At 36.5% G+C, this 25,158-nt stretch overlaps 1 protein-coding gene across 1 annotated transcript; it reads right to left on the bottom strand.

Moving 5' to 3' along the window:
* Positions 1-16,868: 16,868 nt before the first annotated feature.
* Positions 16,869-17,729, bottom strand: LOC141696042 (uncharacterized). The gene has a single exon (XM_074500235.1). It carries the CDS (start codon positions 17,727-17,729, stop codon positions 16,869-16,871), a length of 861 nt encoding a protein of 286 aa, XP_074356336.1.
* Between the last annotated feature and the right edge of the window lie 7,429 nt (positions 17,730-25,158).

The raw sequence follows: 25,158 nt of genomic DNA, 5'->3' as shown, positions 1-25,158 counted from the left end.
AAATAAACTTCACGTTTTTGTTGTGCAAGCTTGCAAGAATGTTCCGACAATCTTTGACAGCTCTTCCCAAGTACGAGTAGCATAAGAACGAGCTACGTATCGCCTCTACAATGTGCAAACAATCAGACTCCACTATGACGTTGTTTAAGTTTCCAGCCTTCACCTAGCTGAGGGCCTCTCTAATCCCCAAGGCTTCTGCTAATTCTGGATTAGGATTACCTCTAGTACATTTCGATCTAGCTTCTATCAAGTTACCTGCAAAATTCCGAGCTACAAATGCATAGCTAAAGTGACATGTTTCCTCAAAAATGGCAGCATCAGAGTTTACCTTAATACTTTTTGTCAATGGTAAGCTCCAGTGTTCTTTACCGTCATCCTAGGACATGTAACCCAAGAAGTGATCGAAAGATCGATCCTGAACACTTTTCCACTGATTAAGGACTGAGCACGCTGATTTCACCACTTCGTTTGGATCCAAACTGCTTTGATGCCATATTAGGTTATTTCTGCTCTTCCACAACATCCAACAAGTCATGACAGTCAGCATTATCTCCTCAATGTTTTGTTGTTTAAATATCTCTTGAAGCCAATCTACAAATGAATTGTAGGTTGTTTGCCCAGAGGTGTTTTGAAGTTTTTCCAAACTAGCTGCAGCATGAGGACACTGAACAAGAACGTGCAGAGCTGTTTCAAACTGAGAATTACAAACTGGACACCACTCGAAAACTTGCACTCTCTTAGAAATAAGCATATCCTTTGTAGGAAGGCAACTTGTAGTTGCTCTCCAGATAAATTTTTTAACTTTTGGTGGTATCTTCAAGTTCCAGAGTTTTCTCCAAAAGCCAGAGTTTGCGTCTGCACCATTCTCACTATTTCCAATTTGAATCAAAAGATAAGCACTCTTCACAGAGTAGTTACCCAGCTTCTCTCTTCTCCAGTACCAGGAGTCATTGACTTTTTTATTTATGGGAGTCGAAAGAATAATATCAGCATCACGATCATTGAACATGTCAAGAATTAAATCTACATCCCAACCGTTTTCAGTTATACTCATCAAAGAAGAAACTGTTTGATTTGAAGGGTTGGATTTATCGTTTGGATAAAAGCATTGCTTTCCTGAGACAACCAAGGATCATCCAGGATCATTATAGAATGACCATTACAGACTCTACATCCAATTCTTGGCTAATAATTGACTGAGACTCCAACACGCTCCTCCATATCAAACTAGGGTTGTTTCCAATTTTGGCATTCGGAAAAGAACCTTTAGGATAATACCGAGCCTTGTATATCTTACTCACCAATTTTTCTGGATACTTCAGTAATCTCCATCTTTGTTTACAGAGGAGAGCAAGATTAAAATCTCTCAGACTCCGAAAACCCCATTCCACCTTCAGACTTTCTTTTACACATTCTGCTCCAGCTCTGCTAGTGTATGCTTCTATCTTTCCTTGCATCTGATTTCCACCAGAATTTGCACATTTGTCTCTCTAAGTGCTGACACAAATCTAAAGGCAGGAGGAATACTCCCATAACATAATTAGGGAGTGTTTGAGCAACATTTTTTAACAAGATCTCTTTACCGCCTTTTGAGAGAGTCTTTTTGTCCCATCCTTCCATTCGATTCTGAAGTTTCTCTTTTAAGAAACCAAAAATTGGAGATTTATTTCTGCCAATAATATTGGGGAGGCCTAGATATAAGCTTTGATCATCCGCTTCTTTAAAACTAAGATGCTGACTAAGATTAGTTTACAATGAACTCGGAGCATTCTTACTGAAAAAAATTGAAGATTTATCAGCATTAATTTGCTGACCAGAGGCATTTTCAAAAAATTTCAGTAGTTGCACCACGTTACTAGCACTCTCCATATTAGCTTTACAGAAGATATATGAATCATCTTGTTAGGTCACACACACTGTAGAAGGGGGTTGAATACAGTGTATACTACAATCAAATCGAATTAAGAACACAAGTATGAAACACATAATAATCTTATTAATAAAACAGTATTACAATGGAACCGTTCTCTCTCAGTGATGAACAAATATCACGAGAGATGTTAGGGTTACAATGAATAATATTCTCGATTAAGATAACACATATAGTGTAATCTCTATGATGTGTTTATATAGACACACAATTACAAGATAATCTTCTAATTGATATCGAATATAAGCCTGCATCCTAAAATATATCAATTAGTTATCTTTACCTCCAAGTCTTGTATTCTTCATAGAATTCTTCTCCATGCATATCTCTTCTTGTTTTAGTCTTGATCTTCTTTCCTTTCAATCAGCCGCCTTCCTTATCTGAAAGTCTTTTTAAGTCCTGATATTATCTCCTGATGAATATCTTCTGATATCTTAAGTTCTGATAACTTAAGTTCTGATATCTTAAGTTCTGACTTCAGTATAAGTACTGATTTCCGGTTAAGTCCTGATTTATCCTGTTAGTTAAGATCTGAAAACTAAACACAAATCATTATTAGACATGACATCACAAATATATCTAACAATCTCCCCCAACTTGTAAATTAGCATAATATACAAGTTCAATAGATATTTGATGATGTCAAAAACATTAAGTACAAATGCATATGAGAATTTGACTAAGTAACTACAACTCACAGTCTTTATAGCTCTTACCATCCTTAAAGTCTGATATCAGCTTTAACCTGTATAACCTTCAGAATTTATCAGCTGTAGTTTTTGACTTGGCTTCAGTGTGTAATCACTTTAATATCAGGAGTTGTTCTGAGATAATTCCTTAACAAACTTCTCTCAGCATATTCAAGTTCATTCTTCATCCTCCTTTTTGCATCTTTAAGTTCAACTGTATCTTCCCCTGTTTGGAAGATAGCAGCCCTGAGATCATTTATTTTTGCTTTCCTTATATCCTGATCTAGTCTGATGATATAGGCTTTATCAGACTCTAGATTGAATTCAAGTCCCTTAATACCAAGAAATGCAGTGATGATTTTGGCGGTATTAGGCTTCGTCTCAACTATATCACCATTGTGAGCTCTGTACTTAGGATAGTATGGCCTGTCAGACTTTACAGAGTAAAGTTTCTTCTACCTTTCAATATCAGATTTTAAGTAACTGGCAGCACCATCTGTTGACCTGTTTTTCACTTGAAGTAGAAATAACACATGTTGCAATTCTTCAAAATACTTCAAACTGAATAGCATTCTTTCTAATCTGAAATACCCTCCCATCTGTCATGAAATATAGCATGATATCTTCTTTCAATATAGAGTGGTAAACCATTTGTACAGACTCCAGTTGATTCAATCTTTCAACAGTTGTTCCTACTCCTGGTTCACTCAAAGAAGTTGGATTAGAGGTAGTATTATTTACTCTCTTTTCTTTTAAACTACCCAATCCTGATTTGTTTCTAGCTTCCTTCCCTCTAATAACTCTTGCTTCAAAACCACTTGATATAGTCTTCAAAAGTTGTGTAGATTGTTGAGCTTTAGTAAACCCAGGTAGTAGAATTTTTGATGGTTTAACATGAGCAATGTTAGAGGTTTCCTTTTCTTTATCTTCTGATATCAAGCCAACTTGAGCTCTGTCAGAAGTTGCTTGCTTCATTGTAATATCAGAATTTACTAAGTCCTAATCTTGAACAACATGAGCTATGTCAGAGATGTTTGAATATTCTTTTTCTTCAAAATCAGACTAGTATCTTCATCAGATTTTGCTTCCAGATCCATGATTGGCATATATACCTTTAGAGGTTCATCAACTTTAGCTTTGCCCTTGGATCTAGGATCAACTTCCACCTGTGATTTGGATTTGGATTCAGATTTGATTGCCTCAAAGTTTGTCTTCTCTTTAATCACAATGCCCTTAGGCTTTGGAAGTTTCTTTGCAATAACTTGAGCTTTAGACTTGGATTTAACATTTTCTGCTTTAAGTCTAGCTTCTTCTTTCTTCAGACTTTCAAAGTACATTCCTGGATTGTCTTTGAGAAATAGTCTTTTTGAAATTTCTTCATCCAGATTCTGTAACTTGGGGTCTTGATAGTAGACTGATGTTTCCCTTCCCCTTAAGCTTCAGTGTCTGCATAAACTTCTGTGATTCTTGACTTTCACCCTGTATCAGAACATCAGGCTTAGTCAGAACTTGCTTATTAGAACTTATTCTTCTATCAGTATCAGAACTTGATTTCTGTGTAGAAGTTCTTGCTTTCCTGAATGAAGAGCCTTTGCTTTGACCATGACCTCTACCCCTTTCAGAGTTTCCCTGGTCATCATTTCCATCATCCTTTTTCTTCAATGCTAAATCAGATTTGCATTTGGACTTAATCACTTTCTCCCCCTTTTTGGCATCATCAGGTAATAGGAGAGAGAGAAGTAATTCCACTGAAGATTGGATTTCATTTAGTTGAACTTGTTGAGAATATTGATTCTTCAGTACTTCAGCAATCTGAGCTTGCTTGTTTCCTGCTAAGCTTTCTCAATATTCCCAATGCAGGTCAAAGGCTGGTTTAAAAAACCTGTTCTTTTCCAATTTGACATTTATGTCTTGCTGAATCAGAGTTTCTTGAATTTTGTTCACCTTGGCTTGAGTTATTGAGTGTTGACCTTGAAGGTGCCTTGTACTCAATGCAGTAACTCTGAGCTGTGCTTTGAAGTCATCATTCAGTAGCATCTCATCAGCTTTAGCCAGGTGCTCAGCAAGAATTTTTTCAGTAGGAACAAAATCAACTTTGTTCCACTCCTTGATCCATTCCTTTCCTCTTGGAGTTTCACTCCAAGGTACTGGTGCATCCCCTCTCACAAACTTTTTAATCAAATCAACTTTATTAACTGCTGGTAGAGGTGCACGTCCTGAAGGACCAGCTGCATCAGCATTCTCATTTATAGCAACTTCACCAGTATTTTCAATATTTCCAGCATCAGAACTTACAGAGCCTGCATAATCAGTTTCCTCTGATAAAATGATAGTGTGTGAGGCTATGGAGGTTTCAAAATCATCCTCTAAGTTCTGAACAACATCTAAATTTTGATGCTTATCTAATATCTGATCTTCATCATCTGGATTTAGAAGAGGTGTTGTTGGAATATCTGTATCGATATCGGCATCTAAAATTGGTGTTGTTGGTGGTGTTTGTTGAGGAATGGTTGGAGCTTCTAAGTACAGAACCTCAGGCACAACCAAGTTGTGAATATCTATGTCAGCACTTGTACCTGGGTCTTCAGCATGTACTTGTTCAAGAATAAGAGACACGTGAGGTGTAGGCACTCTATCTTGAGCAGTGTCTTCAGCTTGAATTGGTGACAGTGGAGGTGTAGATTCAGTGGCTTAAGCAAATTTTGGTTGTGTAGAAGGAATGGATTCAATCATAATTGGCTTCTTTGAGATCAGAGATTCCTGATCCCCTTCTTTAGTTGCTGCTTCCACATCCTCTGAATCTGACTCAACTGTGTCCCCTGTTAGCTCTTTGTTTCTTCCATCTCTTCAAGGGTGGAGAGACTTTGGGAGCTTTATCATCATAATTTATCTTTCTAAGCCTTTTGAGTGGCCTAGAACTCCCAGTTTCCTGAACTTTCTGAGAAGAGACCTTCTCAGCTACTTTTGTAACATGTTCTGATGTTTGAACTTGTGCCTCATCTTCTGATTCATCTCTCAGAATTATCTTCCTTCTTTTCTGTTGTGTTTGAGGTACAGTCTTTGTCCTCTTTGATTTAGAAGAAGAAGGCTTCACTGTAGGTGCTGATGGTTGAGTGGTATGTGCTGATGTTTGTGGTTGCTGTGGTTGAGTGATGGTTGGTTCTGGTGGCTGTTGTGTGTTGGTGGGTTGGACATCAGGATATAACAATAAATAGGTAGCAGCATCAGCATATACCAGAGCTTGCTTTACTGATTGAGGAATTTGTAAAGGTCTCAAAACTCTCTTCTTAGTATCAGAGTTTAACAGATCATTAAAAGCCCTTTATGCAAGCTTAAAGGGTGAAATTAAGTCACTGAATAGTTGGGGTTCTTCAGCACAACAGTATCTATATATAAGCTGAAAGAATCTAGCAAAATATACTACATTCCTATCTTCTGTCATCCTATTCCCTATAAAACCAAGCACAACACTTGCATAATCAAAATGAGTTTGATTTATAAGAGCATACCCGATTTGCCGACTCAGAATGGGAATAGCATCAAAGTTGGAGCATTTATTTGCGAATGTCTTGGTGATGCAGTCAAAGAAATAACTTCATTCCTTTTTGATATGTGATCTTTTCAATTGACCCAGCTTTCCCAAGCTTTGCTCATAGCCCAAATTGGCCATAAGCTGCTGTAAAACAGGCTCTTCCACTGTTGAGAATGTACAGTCTTAGGTAAATGGAGAGCTTTACGAATAGTCGATTTAGTAACCACATACTCGACATCGCCTGATGTGAAAATTATGCTCGGAGAACCAGCAAGCACCCCCATCATCATATAACCCAGTTCTCCAGAACGTCAACACTTGTTTGCCAAAAATAGATTGAGGTTGAGTCAGAGCATACCCAATCTCACTATTAGCTAAGAAATCCTGTATAAAATGAAGTTCCGAAGGAGCTTCACTCTTAGTGAGAATGGCAGTATAGTTGTTGGGGATGAACTTTGCTCCATCAAAGATTATATCCTTGGGTGCCATTGAAAACGAGTGAGAATTTAGAATGCCTGAAAAGTGTTTGATAAAATGTATAGTAAACCGTCAGAAAATATGAGAGAATAAGAAAAAGAGAGAGAGTGAATAGAATAGAAATGTAAATAAAATATTTGAAAATCTTTTATCTCTTTTACTTAGACACCCCACGTGACAACAATTATGGAGAAGTGGAACAGACGTTACACCTGTCAGGCATACAGCAGTTAAAACAAAAGTTAATGGGAACAGGAAATAAGTAATGATTACTATGCACATTCAGTTTTTTAAAAAAAATTATTCCCACAAAACAAATGATTATGACTGCTTTATCTCACGTAATCCAATATTCTGATAAAATATAACCGTTAAAGTATTGATTAAAAAAAATCCAGTAAATAAATACTGCCACGTAAGCATCAGAACTTGATTATTATCAGAATTTAAAAGTCATCAGAATATGGCTTCTTAACTCAAAAAGTGAATGTTTATTTCTGTAATTCTTCACACAAATACTGATATGGTTTCCTCAGAACTTAATCATCAGAACTTCCATCAGAACTTGTCCTCAGAATTTATGTAACTTACACTTAAACTGTTCATCTAAAACAACATTGATCACCACAGTAATTTTCATCATTCATATGGAGTATAAGTGTGTGCTTTAAGCTAAATATCAGACAAAGAGTAAAGTCTGATTCACTTCAGTACATCTTAGAAATAAGGCATAACTAAGAACTTTTCTCAAAATATGTCATTAGTCTGAAGTCTACTATAGAATGAGTTCATGCATGAGTCCACCTCAACTGTTTTGTGCTCATTTTATGCATCTTTAGAAATTCCTTTTTACAGTGGCTTTTTAGTGTAAGTGAGTCACGGCTGCTTATCAGAATTTATGCTATTATCAGAGTATTTCTCCAGTAATCAGAGAATGTGAAAAGTCATCAAGAAAATTTTATTTTGCCTTTCTAATGCATATTACTTAATACCAGCAGTGCACTTGGGTCTCCCCTTTCACATATATTTTTCTCTAGATCTCAAAGGAGTACCTGATTTTTATTTCTTTTTTTTCTTTTGATAAGTGAGGCTTATCAGCACTTAGTACATCCATAAGATTTACAAACATCAGAACTTAACAGATAAGAAGCACTATTCTAGTTTTTGACTTAGTAATAAGATACACACAGTAAATTTAACTAAGCTCAATATCAGAATTTGCTTGTGTTAAAAGATTTCCACATAAACAATTACTTTAAACATGGGATCTTTAGTATATTAAAGACTAATAGGTCAGCATCTAACACAGTATCCTCATTGGATTGAATAGTCACAAAAACATTCATATCACTATCAGAGTTTAGAAATTCACATCAGACAACAATCAACACTTAGGTAAATTTCAATTTAAGCACAGACTACATAAAGATAGTAATATCTGTAAATACTGATCATAAAGTCTGATGATCAGAACATAAACTAAGCAGATTTAAAGAAAGAACCTGAAACCATTCCAAGTTCATTTACCAATCTTGTAAAAGTAGCTTCACACAGTGGTTTTGTAAAGATATCTGCTAGTTGTTGATCTGTTGGAACAAAATGCAATTCCACTGTACCCTCCATCACATGTTCCCTTATGAAGTGGTACCTAATGCTGATGTGCTTTGTCATAGAGTGCTGAACTGGATTACCTGTCATAGCAATATCACTTTGATTATCACAGTAAATAGGGATTTTAGAAAATTCTAACCCATAATCTAGTAGCTGATTCTTCATCCAAAGAATCTGTGCACAACAGCTTCCTACAGCAATGTACTCTGCCTCTGCAGTTGATGTGGAAATTAACTTTTGTTTCTTGCTAAACCAAGAAACTAATCTGCCTCCAAGAAATTGGCAGCTTTCACTTGTACTTTTCCTATCACTTTTGCACCCTGCAAAATCTGCATCTGCGTAACCTATTATCTTAAAGTCTGATTCCCTAGGATACCACAATCCCAGATCAGTTGTACCCTTAAGGTACTTGAAAATTCTTTTCACAGCTGTTAAGTGAGGTTCTCTTGGATCTGCTTGAAATTTTGTACAAAGACAGGTAGCATACATGATATCAGGTCTACTTGCAGTTAGATAGAGTAGTGAGCCAATCATACCTCTGTAATCAGTAATATCTACAGATGTACCAGTATCATTATCCAATTTTATTGCAGTGGCCATAGGAGTGGATGCACTTGAACAGTCTTGAATTCCAAATTTCTTCAACAAATTTCCGGTGTACTTAGATTGACAAATAAAAGTTCCTTCTTCATTCTGCTTAACTTGAAGGCCCAGAAAATAGCTAAGTTCTCCCATCATACTCATTTGATATCTTGACTGCATTAGCTTGGCAAACCTTTCACAAAGTCTGTCATTTGTAGAACCAAAAATGATATCATCAACATATATCTACACCAAAAGTAAGTCCTTTCCATGGTTGAGATAGAATAAAGTTTTGTCAATAGTCCCTCTGTTGAATCAACTTTCCAGAAGAAAGTGAGCTAATGTCTCATACCATGCTCTTGGAGCTTGCTTAAGGCCATAAAGTGCTTTATCAAGTCTGTAGACATGATTAGAAAATTTTGAATCTACAAAACCTGGAGGTTGTTTAACATATACTTCTTCTTCCAATTCTCCATTAAGAAAAGCACTTTTTACATCCATTTGAAAGACTTTAAACTTTTTGTGAGCAGCATAAGCCAAAAATTTCCTTATGGCTTCCAATCTAGCAACTGGTGCAAATGTTTCATCATAATCAATTCCCTCATGTTGAGAATATCCTTTTGCAACCAGCCTAGCTTTATTCCTTATAATTATGCCATCACTATCAGTTTTGTTTCTGAACACCCATTTTGTACCAACAACAGATCTGTTCTTTGGTCTTGGCACTAGGGTCCAGACTTTATTTCTTCAAAATTCATTTAACTCTTCCTGCATTGCTTGCACCCAATCAGCATCTTGAAGAGCTTCTTCCATTTTCTTTGGTTCAGCCTGAGAAAGAAAAGAATGATAGAGACATTCATTAGATGTTGCTGTCCTAGTTCTAATACCTGCTTCAGGATCTCCAATAATCAAGTCAGGTGTGTGTGCTTTAGTCCACTTCCTTGCAGATGGAAGATTATCTCTTGAACTGGATGCTCCCCCATGATCCATGTTGTCTCCATCAACATTTTCTGATGCTCCCTCTGAAATTATGCTCTCTGAGTTGGATCCTTCAGAATTTGAATTTCCAGAATTATCAGAACTTGGCCCATTAGAACTTAATGAATCAGAACTTGAAGAGCCTGTTCTAGGTTCTGATGCATCTTGAGATGTGGTTGGATCTTCAATATGCTCCCCCTGCACAGGTGCATTTTCCTTTGGAGTAGTCACCACAGTTTCAATAACATCAGAGTTTAACCCATCAGAGTTTGCAGTATCAGGATTTAGACTAACACAATTTACAGAATCAGAATTTAAAACTTCATTCTCAAATCTCAGCTGATCATGATCATTGAAATCTTCAAGTCCAGTAATCTTCTTATCATCAAAAGAGACATTGATAGATTCCATGACAACCCTTGTTCTTAAATTGTAGACTCTGAAGGCTTTTGTGGAAAGTGGATATCCAACAAAAATTCCTTCATCAGCTTTTAAATCAAATTTGGATAGCTGTTCAGGATGAGTCTTAAGAACAAAACACTTGCATCCAAATACATGAAAGTACTTCAGATTTGGCTTCTTTTTCTTCACCATCTCATATAGTGTCTTTCCATGCTTGTTGATAAGTGTTGCATTCTGAGTAAAACAAGCAGTCTGCACAGCTTCAGCCCAAAAGTAGGTTGGTAACTTTGCTTCATCAAGCATATTTCGTGCAACTTCAATAAGAGTTCTATTATTTCTTTCAACAACTCCATTTTGCTGTGGAGTTCCAGGAGCAGAAAATTCCTGCTTGATTCCATGGTCTTTGCAGAACTCTTCCATTATCAAATTCTTGAACTCAGTGCCATTATCACTTCTTAAAATTTTCACAGAGTCTTTGACCAACTTATCCAGTTGTTTGACATGATCAATCAAGTTAGATGCAGTTTCACTTTTTGTGTGCAAGAAATACACCCATGTGTATCTGGTAAACTCATCTACTATGACCATATCATATTTCTTCTTTGCAATAGACATGACATTCACTGGACCAAATAGATCAACATGTAGTAGGTGATAAGGCTCAAGAATTGAAGATTCAGTCTTGTTCTTGAATGAAGATTTTCTTTGTTTTGCCTTTTGACATGAATCACAAAGGCCATCAGGAGCAAATACTTATTTTGGCAGTCCTCTCACAAGATCTTTCTTGACTAGTTCATTTTATTGTTGAAATTTAAATGAGAGAGTTTCTTGTGCCAATCCTAGCTTTCTTCAATTGATGCTCTACTTAACAGAAAGATTATAGAAACATCAGAACTTGTTAAAAGCTTAGCTTCATAAATGTTACCATGCCTGTATCCCTTTAGAACAACTTTGCCTGTAGATTTGCTTACAACTTCACAGTGTTCTTCAAAGAAATCTATATGATAACCTCTGTCACAGATTTGACTAACACTCAGCAGATTGTGTTTAAGTCCTGAGACTAGAACTACTTTTTCAATGATGACATTCCCAAGATTGATATTGCCATATCCCAGAGTTTTTCCCATGTTGCCATCTCCATAAGAAACACCTTGGCCAGCTTTCTCCACCAAGTCTGATAGCAGGTCTTTATTTCCAGTCATATGTCCTGAACATCCACTTTCCAGAACTAAGATGTTTTTCCTGTTGCCCTGCAATCACAAAGACCACTAATGATTAGTTTTAAGGACCCAGACTTGCTTGGATCCTTTGGCCTTATTAAGTTTGTTAACATTTGCAGCGGATTTAACATCAGAGTTTATGTTAACTTTTTTCTTATCAGCATTTACAGTATCAGACTTTGCATCATAACTTACACTAAAAGGAACAATGCTAACTTTTTTTAAAGAAGGTTTTATTTGATAATAATCATAGTACAAACTATGATATTCCTTACAAGTATAAATAGAATGCCATAAACTACCACAATGAAAACAAGGATTTTGTGGCTTAAACCTAACAGACTGACTCTTAACTCCTGACTTAAAAGGTAAGGAGTTTATGTTCTTATTCTTCCTGCAAAAAGAAGCCAGATGGTTATAATTTCCACAGTTATAGCATTTCTTTCTAGGAGCATTAGGAACAGGCATATAATTATTGCTTTTATTCACACCTTCCTTTTCATTCCTATTTTTCCTAGGTGGCTTTACCTTGTTTACATTCTTAATCTCTTTCATCTTATACTTAAGCTGCTTCTTTGTCATTAAACCTATGTTAACTTCAATTGTCTTATCCTGTTTCAATTTGTCAGAAATTGATTCTGCCATAACTTCTGTCTCAGTATATTTCATCTTCTCAGAATCAGACTTTATAGATTTAGCTACAAACTTAACAGGATATAACTTTGGCTTGGTAGTTTGTTTAACAATAATTGGCTTAATTTGTTCAGTTCCTGTTTCACTTTTATCATCTCTATAACCTAAGCCCTCTTTCCAGTTTCCACTACTTAATAAATTCTAAGTTGTTCTGCGAGAGTTAGTCCAAGTTCTGATAATCTCTCTTTCTTTTTCTAACTCAATTTTTAGAGATTGATTCAATTTTAACACTTCATCTCTAACATAAAAAGCATCATCTCTTTCTTTCTGAGTTTGATGGAACATAATTAACTCTTTTTCTAAATAGTCATTCCTTTTCTTAAAAGCCAGATTTTCAGAAGTTAACCTATCACATGTTAAAGTCTGATCTCTATAGCTAATGAATATGGTTTTAAGATAAGATCTCAACTCAGTAATATCATCAGTATGAAAAGCATAAGTTGTTTGAGGTACCTTTAACTTAGCAGCTTCAGAACTGCTATCAGCATTTGCCATCAAGGCATAGTTCTCCTCATGTTCAGAATCTGAAGGGTCTTTCCAGCTTTTCTTCTTTGTGACAAGTGCCTTGCCTTTGTCACTTTTTCCTTTCTTGCAATCGGGAGATATGTGGCCTTTCTCACCATAATTTTAACATTTAACATTTGAGTAATCTCCTCTGTCAGACTTTCCTGCTTTGCCTTCAGATATTCTGAATCCCTTCTTATCAGAACTTCCACTTTTCCTGGAAAACTTCTTTCCCCTTCTGAATTTCCTGTAGGCTATCTTTGTGATGCCCTTCACCATAAGAGCACACAATCTCATCATCTCTTCATCAGCATCCATCTCAGATAGACTTTCAGTTTCTGAATCCTCATCATCATCAGAACTTGATGAATCTGAATCAGACTTTGTGATGAGAGCCTTTCCTTTGCCTTTCTTTGAGACAGCCACTTTGGGGGATTCCTCCTCAGCCTTAAGAGCAACTGTTTTTGACTTTCTCCCATGCCTCTTGCTTCTTTGATCCATCTCAAGTTCATGAGTTTTGAGCATACCATAAATTTCATCAAGAGTACTTTCATCAAGAGCATAGTTGTCTCTTATAGTAGTTGCCTTCAAATCCCAACTTTCAGGAAGAGCTAAATGGAATTTAATATTAGTATCTTCAAGATCATATTCCTTTTCCACCAGTGACAGATCATTCAAGAGTTTGACAAATCTGTCATATAAACCAGTTAATGACTCATCAAGTTTTGAGTCAAAGTGCTCATACTCTTGAGTGAGTATAGTCCTCCTGTTCTTCTTAATTGAATCAGTTCCCTGGCATCTTGTCTCCAAGGCATCCCATATCTCCTTTGCAGTCTTGCAGTTAATTACCCTATTTGACATGACATTATCAATGGCACTATGCAGCAGATGTCTTACCTTTGCATCCTTGGCAATAGATGAGATATCTTCAGCTGTATACTCACTTTTCTCCTTTGGTACAGTCTGTGCTGGCTGATCTGTAACTACAACAGAAAGATTGGTTGGCTTATGTGGACCTTCATTAATTATGTCAAGGTATTCTGGATCTGTAGCTTCCAGAAACATAGTCATACTCACTTTTCATATGGGATACTCAGAAGGTTTCAATATGGGAACCCTAATAGTCTCATATCGATTATAGATTTGAGTCTTTGGAGTTTCCTCAGTTTTGGCGGGCTTGGTTGGAGTTTTCTCTTCTTCAAACATGATTGTTTTGGATCTTTACTGTATATGTGTTAACAGATCACTCTGATACCACTTGTTAGGTCACACACACTGTAGAAGGGGGTTGAATACAGTGTCTAGTATAATCAAATCGAATTAAGAACACAAATATGAAACACAGAATAATCTTATTAATGAAACAATATTACAATGGAACCGTTCTCTCTCAGTGATGAACAAATATCACGAGAGCTGCTAGGGTTACAATGAATAATATTCTCGATTAAGATAACACTTATAGTGTAAACCCTATGTTGTGTTTATATAGACATACAGTTACAAGATAATCTTCTAATTGATATCGAACATAAGTCTGCATCCTAAAATATATCAACTAGTTATCTTTTCTTCCAAGTATTCTATTCTTCATAGAATTCTTCTCCATGCATATCACTTCTTGTGTTTGCCTTAATCTTCTTTCCTTCAATCAGTCGTCTTCCTCATCTGAATATCTTCTTAAGTCCTGATATTATCTCCTGATAAATATCTTCTGATATCTTAAGTTCTGATAACTTAAGTTCTGACTTCAGTATAAGTACCGATTTCCAGTTAAGTCCTGATTTGTCCTGTTAGTTAAGATCTGAAAACTAAACATAAATCATTATTAGACATGACATCACAAATATATCTAACACATCTGCAAACAACAGATGAGAAATAGATGGAGATGATATTGCAACTTTCACCCCTTTAATCAAACTTCGGCTTTCAAAATCATTAATCAGAGCTGTAAGACCTTCAATGCAAATTAAAAATAAGTATGAGGATAAGGGGTCACCTTGTCTGAGACCTCGAGTTGGAGTGATAGAGCCAAAAAATTTCCCAGCATGAGAAACATTGTGCTTAACAAAGGAGATGCAATTCATAAACATTTGAGTTACTTTGTGATTGAAACCCATTTTACCCAAGATTGCCTCCAAATACTTCCATTCAACTCTATCGTAGGCCTTTGATATATCGAGCTTCAAAGCCATCCAAGAATCTTTTCCTTTTGTTTTTCGCTTCATATAATGCATAACTTTAAAAGCCACCATGATGTTGTCCGTAATAAGACGCCCAGGAATAAAGGTGCTTTGAGCTTCATAAATAATACCATCCATAACTTTCTTCACTCTATTTGCCAAGACTTTGGAAATGACTTTGTAAATTACATTACAAAGTGATATCGGACGAATGTCTGTCATGAACTTTGGAGTATTTTTCTTCGGGATCAAAGTTATATAGGTGTTTTTCAGCTGCTCATCGATTATTCCTGTGATAAAAAAATTTTAACAGTTGCGACCATATCTTCCTTCACTATCTTCCAACATTTCTGATAAAAGCCTGGGGGCATACCATCTGGCCCCGGAGACTTGTCTGGATGCATGCTGAATAAGGCAGCTTTCACTTCTTTTTCGTCCAACTTTGTCAACAGCATTTGATTTTGAGCTTCTGTTACTCTGCTAGAGATACAATCAGTCACACTTTCCCACTCTATGTTTGTAGCACTAAATAAGTTAACAAAGTAGTCCTCCATCGTCTGTTCGAGACCTGAACCCCACGTTACTTTATTGCCATTTCTGTCATGTAAAGTGCCTATGTGATTAGTCTTTCTCCTATTCTTCGTGGCTGCATGAAAATATTTACTGTTTTGGTCACCTTCACGTAACCACAATTGTTTGGATCGTTGACGCCAAAACACTTCTTGTTGAGCATAAATTTCTGTCAAAGGCCCTCTTTTCTTCGTAAATTAATTTCAGAGAGATATCATCCTTTCTACCTTTCAAAGCTTGAATGGTCTTTTTACTTTTATGAATTCTACCTTTGAAGTCCCCCGTTACTTCCTTGCCCCAAGTTGACAAAACATCTGCACAAACCTTCAATTTTTCATAGAAAGACAAAGAATTATTGCTCCACACATCCTCAACCAGCTGGTAACACATTGGTTCTCTGAACCAAGCATTCTCAAAGCGAAAGATTTTCTTACTTTGAATTAAGATACCTACTTCTGGTTCCAACCATAATGGGCTGTGGTTGGAGGTAGAAACTTCCAGATTTGTAAGTTTTGCTTCCTTGAACATATTCAAAAAAGAAAGTGTAACTAATGCTCTGTCTAAGCAAACTTCTATATGGTTGTCAGTGTTGTTACCTCATTCCCATGTGAACTGATGGCCTTCCAAGTTCATATCTATCTGATTACATTCGTTGATCACTTCTTGAAAGCCTTGCAACAAATACTGAGGGTAAGGCCTTCCTCCTCTTTTATCATTCTGCGAGAGGACATTGTTCATATATCCAATCAGGAACCAGGGGAGAGAGTTATTATCAGCTAGACTTTTTATTAGGCTCCATGTTTCATGTCTCTTCGATCTATCTGGTTCACCATATACTCATGTGAGCCTATATTTGTGTCCTTCTCTTGTTGACACCACTACGTCAATGTGATTTTTATTCAAGGAGCATAAAGAGACTTCATCCTTATTCCTTCATAGGAAAGCAATACCTCCACTATGGCCTGCCACATCAACTGAAATCATACCATCAAAATTTAACATTGCCCTCACCTTCTCTACTGTCTTCCTCTTGCATAAAGTTTCACAGAGAAAGATATAACTGGGTTTTTTTTGGAGAGTTATCTCCTTTAGGAATTGTAAAGCCCATGGGGTCCCAAGCCCATGGAAATTCCAGCTTATTATACTCAGGCGAGTAGCACCCTGGATACTCGCCTCTTGTCCGTTTTTTGAAAGCTGGAAATTATATGGGCTTACTTGTTCCAAAACCATGTTTTCATCCTCTCCTCCGTCCAGGAATACACTCGAAATAAAGCCCATTTGATTATCTCGGCCCACATTTTCTTCTATTCTGTGCTTTTTTGTTTCTATAATAATAGATTCTTTTTTATCATTGATTGGCTTAATTATTGGACTGATAACTTGCATTGTGATTATCTCCTTATTCCCGCCCAGTTGGTTTTTTGAAAAGATACTATCTCCGTCAATTACTCTTTTTCCAACCAAATCCTTATTTTGTGGAGAAACAAGTGGATCTTAATTGCTACTTCCCTCACCGTGATAGGAATGTGATTCAGGATTCCGGCCGGCAATTACCAGGCTATTTCTTAACCATTTTTCTCCGATGGGTTTGACCTGTTTTTTCAGAGGTGCCCTCATCCACGGGCCATATGGTTTGACTATATCAGCTTCACGAGTATCAAATAAACGGCTGCAAAACTTTTCAAAATGGCCCAGAACTCCATAAATGAAACAAAATAATGGAACATTCTCATATTTAAAAGATATCCAGTACCAGTCATCCGCCGCTTTCTTGATTTTCATTCTTTTTTTTAGAGGTTTATTGACATCAATGGTGACCCGTATACGGAAATATTCCCTCCAAACTCCTGTAAAATTACTAGGACAGGAGGCTACAAACTTCCCAATGCTATTTCCCACTTCTGTAATTATTTTCTCCGTCATGAATCCAATCTTTAGATCATACACTTGAACCCATAAGTCCATAGTATTGAGATCAACACTTCGAGGATTTTCTCCTTCCTGTAAACGTCTCATTATTAGTGCTCTTCTATTGAAGGACCACGAGCAGCCTTCTATAACTCTTTTCACATCAACTTCATGAAAAAATTGAAATAAAAACAGGTTTGGCTCTAAATCTTTAATGTAAACTCCCCTTCCTGGTTTCCAAAGTGCTGCCATCGTTTGTTGCATGGCTGGGAAATCCACTTGCCCTTCAGATAAGAAACGTGCGACTACACAGAGCTTTGCGTTAAACCCATCCAACGATTGCTCATTCTCTGTTTGAAGATCTGAAATAATCTCTAGACCCCCTTCATCATCGTCTTCCAAAGAGATGTTATTGATGGCGTTAACAAGATTATTTATTTGATCCATTCTGATACTCCTAACAAGAGATGCAATAACAAACTAACTTTCAAACCATGTCATAGTTTAGTAAATGTTTAGTTAAAATATTACTCCCTACGTTCCACAGGGATGTTTACGTTACTATTCAACACGCATTTCGAGACTTCTATAAAGTATAGTTTCATAATATTTTTTCAAAAAATAAATTTTGAATAAAAGTTTAAACATAAAACTTTTATTCAAAAAAAATTAAAAAAAATATTATGAAACTATACTTTAAACGAGCATTGAAAAAGCGTGCTGAAAAGTAACGTAAACAATCCGGTGGGACGGATGGAGTATAAAAGGTTAGATGAAATATAGAGATAATAAATTTGTTTTTTTGTAAAACACAAGGGCATGGTAGAATTTACAAAAGATATTAAATTGGTGCAAAAATTTACATATTTATTTTTAACGAACACGATAGCAAAATAAAATTTATGAAAATGTCAAATCTGTGCAAAAATTATATATTTGTTTTCTTAAGAAACAAAGGACATAGTATAAATTCTGTTAGATATATTTGATAATGTCATGGCTAATATGTTTTATGTTTAGATTTCAGATCTTATTTGAACAGAACAAATCAGTACTTAACTGATCAGTACTTATACTGGAAGTCAGAACTTAAGGTACTGGAAGTCAGAACTTAAGGGATATCAGTACTTATGTTATCAGGAGATAGATATCAGAACTTAAGTGCTGAAGGACGATCAGATAAGGACAGTAGCTGATTAAAGTTAAGAAGATCAAGATAAACATAAGAAGAGATATGCATGAAGAAGGAATTCCGTGAAGAATGGAATACTTGGAATAGAAGATATCTGATTGATATATTTTAGGAAGCAGAATTATATTCCATATCAATTAGCGAATATCTTGTAACTGTGTAGTATATAAACACAGAAATAGAGTTTACACTAGAAGTGTTATCATTATCGAGAATATTATTTAATATAACTCTAGCAGCTCTCGTGATATTTTGTTCATCACTGAGAGATAACAGTTCCAGATTGTAACAGAGTTTATTGTTTAAATAAAGTTTGTTTTCTGTTACATAAGTTCTTGAAGTTTGATTTGATTGTAATAAACACTGTATTCACCCCCTCTACAGTGAAAGTGTGACCTAACAAGTGGTATCAGAGCTATCTGTTAACACACATACAGTTAAAGATCCAAACACAATCATGTCTGACACAGAAACTCCAACTAAGCCTACCAAAACTGAGGAATCATCAAAGATATCAACTCAGAGTCGATATGAGACTATCAGAGTTCCCATATTGAGACCATCTGAATATCCCATATGGAAGGTAAGGATGACCATGTTTCTGGAAGCAACAGATCCAGAATACCTTGATAGAATCAGGGAAGGGCCTCACAAACCTACCAAGCTCGCTGTTGTAGTTGCAGGTGAAGCAGCAATGACCGTACCAAAGGAAAAGACTGATTACACTGCTGAAGATATAGCATCTATTGCTAAGGATGCCAAGGTACGTCACTTATTGCATAGTGCCATTGATAATGTAATGTCAAACAGGGTAATCAACTGCAAGACTGCTAAGGAGATATGGGATGCACTGGAGACAAGGTGTCAAGGAACTGAAATAGTTAAGAAGAACAGGAAGACAATACTCACTCAAGAGTATGAACACTTTGACTCTAGGACTAATGAGTCATTGACTGATGTATATGATAGATTTGTCAAACTCTTGAATGACTTGTCATTAGTAAATAAGGAGTATGATCTTGAAGATACAAACCTCAAATTCCTGTTAGCTCTTCCTGAATGTTGGGATTTGAAGGCAACAACAATAAGAGACAACTACAATCTTGATGAAATAACTCTTGATGAAATCTATGGAATGCTCAAGACCCATGAACTTGAGATGGAACAAAGAAGCAAGAGAAAAGGAGGAAAGTCAAGGACAGTTGCTCTCAAGGTTGAAGAGGAATCCCCCAAACCACCTTCCTCAAAGAAAGATAAGGGTAAAGCTCTTATCATAAAATCTGATACTGAGTCATCAAGTTCTGAGAGTGATGATGACTCAGATTCTGAAAGCTTGCCTGAAACTGATGCTGATGAGGAGATGTTGAAGCTGTGTGCTCTTATGGTGAAAGGAATCACAAAGATTGCATACAGGAAGTTCAGGAAGGGAAAGATGTTTTCCAGGAAAGGCATAAGTTCTGATAAGAAGAATTTCAGAAGATCTGAAGGAAAAGGAGGAAAGTACGACAGAGGAGATTACGCTAATGTTAAATGTTATAATTGTGGTGAGAAAGGCCACATATCTCCTGATTGCAAGAAGACCAAGAATGACAAAGGCAAAGCTCTTGTCACAAAGCAGAAAAGCTGGACAGACACCTCAGACTCTGAAAGTGAGGAGAACTATGCATTGATGGCAAATGCTGATAAATCAAGTTCTGAAAGCAGTTCTGAAGCTGCTGAAACAAAGGGCAACAGGAAAAATATTCTAGTTCTGGACAGTGGATGTTCAGGACATATGACTGGAAATAAGGCCCTGCTATCAGACTTTGTGGACAAAGCTGGCCCAAGTGTTTCTTATGGAGATGGCAACATTGGAAAAACCTTGGGATATGGCAATATCAATCTTGGGAATGTCATTATTAAAGATGTAGCTCTGGTCTCAGGACTTAAACACAACTTACTGAGTATAAGTCAAATCTGTGACAGAGGTTATCATGTTGATTTCTTTGCAGAACATTGTGAAATAGTTAGTAAATCTAAAGGAAAAATTGTTCTGAAGGGATTCAGGCGTGGTAACATTTATGAAGCTAAGCTTTCAACAAGTTCTGATGGTTCTGCAATCTGTTTAGTGAGTAGAGCCTCAACTGAAGAAAGCTGGAATTGGCACAAGAAACTCTCTCATTTAAACTTCAACAAGATAAATGAACTGATCAAGAAAGATCTTGTGAGAGGACTGCCAAAATCAGTGTTTGTTCCTGATGGTCTTTGTGACTCATGTCAGAAGGCTAAACAAAGAAAATCTTCGTTCAAGAGCAAGACTGAATCATCAATTCTTGAGCCTTACTATCTACTTCATGTTGATCTATTTGGTCCAGTGAATGTCATGTCTATTGCAAAGAAGAAATATGCGTTGGTCATAGTAGATGAGTTCACCAGATACACATGGGTGTATTACTTGCACACAAAAAGTGAAACTGCATCTATCCTGATTGATCATGTCAAACATCTGGATAAATTGATCAAAGATTCTGTGAAAATTTTGAGGAGTGATAATGGCACTGAATTCAAGAATTTGATAATGGAAGAGTTCTTCAAAAATCATGGAATAAAGCAGGAATTTTCTGCTCCTGGAACTCCACAGCAAAATGGAGTTGTTGAAAGGAAGAATAGAACTCTAATTGAAGCTGCACGAACAATGCTTGAAGAAGCAAAGCTTCCAACCTATTTCTGGGCTGAAGCTGTGCAGACTGCTTGTTTTACTCAAAATGCAACACTCATTAACAAGCATGGAAAAACACCATATGAGATGGTGAAGAACAAGAAGCCAAATCTCAAATACTTTCATGTATTTGGATGTAAGTGTTTTGTTCTCAAGACTCATCCTGAACAGCTATCCAAGTTTGATCTAAAAGCTGATGAGGGAATCTTTGTAGGATATCCACTTTCTACAAAAGCCTTCAGAGTCTATAATTTGAGAACAAAAGTGGTCATGGAATCTATCAATGTCTCTTTTGATGACAAGAAGATCACTGGACTTGAAGATTGCATTGATCATAATAAGCTGAGATTTGAAAATGAAGATTCATATTCTGATACCTCAAGTCCTGACAGTCAAAGTCCTGATACTGTAAATTCTGATGGATTAAACTCTGATGTTATTGAAACTGTGGTGACTACGTCAAAGGAAGATGCACCATTGCAGGGGGAGCATACTCAAGATTTTATCACATCTCAAGAAGCATCAGAACATACATCTGGCTCGTCAAATTCTGATTCGTCAAGTTCTGATAAGCCAAGTACTGACAGTGCTGAAAATCTAAATACTGAAGGATCCAACTCAGAGAGCATAGTTTCAGGGGGAGCATCAGAAAATGAAATCGAAGACAGCATGAATTATGGGGGAGCATCCAGTTCTAGAGAAAATCTTCCATCTGCAAGGAAGTGGACAAAATCACATACACCTGATTTAATAATTGGAAATCCTGAGGCAGGTGTCAGAACTAGAACAGGTACTTCGAATGAATGTCTTTACAATTCTTTTCTCTCTCAGACTGAGCCAAAGAAAGTAGAAGAAGCTCTTCAAGATGCTGATTGGGTGCAAGCAATGCAGGAAGAGTTGAATGAATTTGAAAGAAACAAAGTCTGGACCTTAGTGCCAAGACCCAAGAATAGATCGGTTGTTGGTACAAAGTGGGTATTCAGAAACAAAACTGACAGTGATGGCATAATTGTAAGGAACAAGGCAAGGCTGGTTGCAAAAGGATATTCTCAACAGGAGGGAATTGACTATGATGAAACATTTGCTCCAGTTGCTAGGTTAGAAGCCATAAGGATATTCATGGCTTATGCTGCTCACAAAAAGTTTACTGTCTTTCAAATGGATGTGAAAAGTGCTTTTCTCAATGGAGAATTGGAAGAGGAAGTATATGTTGAACAACCTCCAGGCTTTGTAGATTCCAAACATCCAGATTATGTCTACAGGCTTGATAAAGCACTTTATGGACTTAAGCAAGCTCCTAGAGCATGGTATGAGACTTTAACTCAGTTTCTTCTGGAAAGTGGATTCAACAGAGGAACTATTGACAAAACATTGTTCTATCTCAACCATGGCAAGGACTTACTTTTGATCCAGATTTATGTTGATGATATCATTTTTGGGTCTCCAAATGACAAACTTTGCAAAAAGTTTGCCAATCTAATGCAGTCAAGATATCAGATGAGTATGATGGGAGAACTTAGTTATTTTCTGGGCCTTCAAGTCAAGCAGAGTGAAGAAGGAACTTTTATTTGTCAATCTAAGTACACCAGAAATTTGCTGAAAAAATTTGGAATGCAAGACTGTTCAAGTGCATCCACTCCCATGGCCACTGCAACAAAACTGGATAAGGATACTGGTAATTCAGTAGATATTACTGATTACAGAGGTATGATTGGCTCACTTCTCTATCTAACTGCTAGTAGACCAGATATCATGTTTGCTACCTGTCTTTGTGCAAGATTTCAAGCAGATCCAAGAGAACCTCACTTAACAGCTGTAAAAAGAATCTTTAAGTATCTTAAAGGAACAGCTGATCTAGGATTATGGTATCCTAGAGAATCAGATTTTAAATTAATAGGTTACTCAGATGCAGATTTTGCAGGTTGCAAAATTGACAGGAAAAGCACAAGTGGAAGCTGCCAATTTCTTGGAGGCAGATTGGTTTCTTGGTATAGCAAGAAACAAAAGTCAATTTCCACATCAACTGCAGAAGCAGAGTATATTGCTGCAGGAAGCTGCTGTGCACAGATTCTCTGGATGAAGAATCAGTTACTGGATTATGGGTTAACATATTTCAAAATCCCTATTTACTGTGATAATCAAAGTGCTATTGCTATGACAGGTAATCCAGTTCAACACTCTATGACAAAGCACATCAGCATCAGGTACCATTTCATCAGGGAACATGTGGATGAAGGTACAGTGGAATTGCATTTTGTTCCCACAGATCAACAAGTAGCAGATATCTTCACAAAACCACTGTGTGAAGCTACCTTTTCAAAATTGGTAAATGAACTTGGAATGATTTCAGGTTCTTTCTCTAAATCTGCTTAAACTTGTTCTATGTTATCAGACTTTATGATCAGTATTTACAGAATTAATCTCTTTGTATATTCTGTGCATTAATTGATAAATGTCTTCAAGTACTGACTGTTGTCTGATATATGTGTCTAAACTCTGATAAGTGATATGTCTGTTTCAGTAACTCTTCTATCCTATGAGGATAACTGTGCTAGATACTGACCTACTAGTCTTCAATAAACAAATGATCCCATGAAAGAAGTAGTTATTTCTGTGGAAATCTTATGACACAAGCAAATTCTGATAACTGAGCTTAGTTAAGTTTACTTTGTATATCTTATTACTAAGTCACAAATTAAAATAATGCTACTCATCTGTTTAAGTTCTGATTCTAGTAAAACTGCTGAATGTACTAAGTGCTGATAAACCTCACTTATCAAAAGAAGAAGAACAATAATCAAAGAATAATATCAGGTACTCCTTTGAGATCTAGAGTAAAAATGTGAAAGGGACGACCCAAGTGCATTGCTGGTATTAAGTAAATATGCATTAGAAAAGCAAAATATTTTCTTGGTGACTTTTCACACTCTATGATTACTGGAGAAATACTCTGATAATAGCATAAATTCTAATAAACAGTCGTGACTCACTTACACTGAGAAGCCTCTGTAAAATAGAATTTCAAAAGATGCATAAAATTAGCACAAAAACAGTTGAGGTGGACTCATGCATGAACTCGTTTATCAGTAGGTTTCAGGATAATGACAGTTCTTTAGCAAAATTTTAATTATGACTTATTTCTAAGATGTACTGAAGTAGATCAGACTTTACTCTTTGTCGGTTATTTAGCTTAATGCACACACACATCACTCCATATGAATGATGAAATTTCTGTGGTGATCTATGTTATTTTAGATAAACAGTCATTGTGTCACTTCTGCACAAATTCTGAGGACAAGTTCTAGTTACACGTTCTGATGATTAAGTTCTGACGTTCATAACTAAGAACTTGTATGAGTATTTACTAAGATAGATATTCCTTGTTCGAGGTAAGACATTATGTTCTGATGACTGTTAAGTTCTGGTATAGGTCTAAGTTCTGATTTTTCAGTCTAACCCTTTACTTGACTTATTTATGAGTAAAATTTGGTAACAGTCTCAGATTAATTTCGAAATGTTGAAGTGGAAGATTAATAGTCTATGGTTAAAACATAATGGCACTCGTCCTTGAACAGTTCACTCTTGTTACATGTGCCCATTCCTTTTCCAATGACTGTTATTCTTTTTCAAGGTCTAGGGAGACGAGGTAGAATTAATTCTACCTGTCTGCATTCAATATCTTTGTGTCTCTTGGCATTCTCTTGCCTATATATGCAACCACTTCACATCAGTCTTTCCATCACATTCTTCTCACACACTTATCCTCCTTCTTCTGTCAAAAACACAATGGTTCGATACAACATGTTTTTGAACACTCAAACCTTCACAATGGAGCTCAGTTGTGCCGAGTGGCAGCAGGAGTGGCATATAACAGCCATTCCTGAGGAGATCTGGGACTCTGTCCCACAGGAGGTGCTGGCTCACCTTCTATTCTTCGAGATGGATTATCATCGCCATCTGGAGCGCCTGGAGGAGGAAAGGCAGGA

The sequence above is a fragment of the Apium graveolens genome, chromosome 11, assembly GCF_009905375.1.
Source record: "Apium graveolens cultivar Ventura chromosome 11, ASM990537v1, whole genome shotgun sequence".
In the NCBI taxonomy this organism is placed as follows: domain Eukaryota; kingdom Viridiplantae; phylum Streptophyta; class Magnoliopsida; order Apiales; family Apiaceae; genus Apium; species Apium graveolens.
Note: the sequence above shows the minus strand (reverse complement) of the source record. Positions and strands in the feature narration are given on the sequence as shown.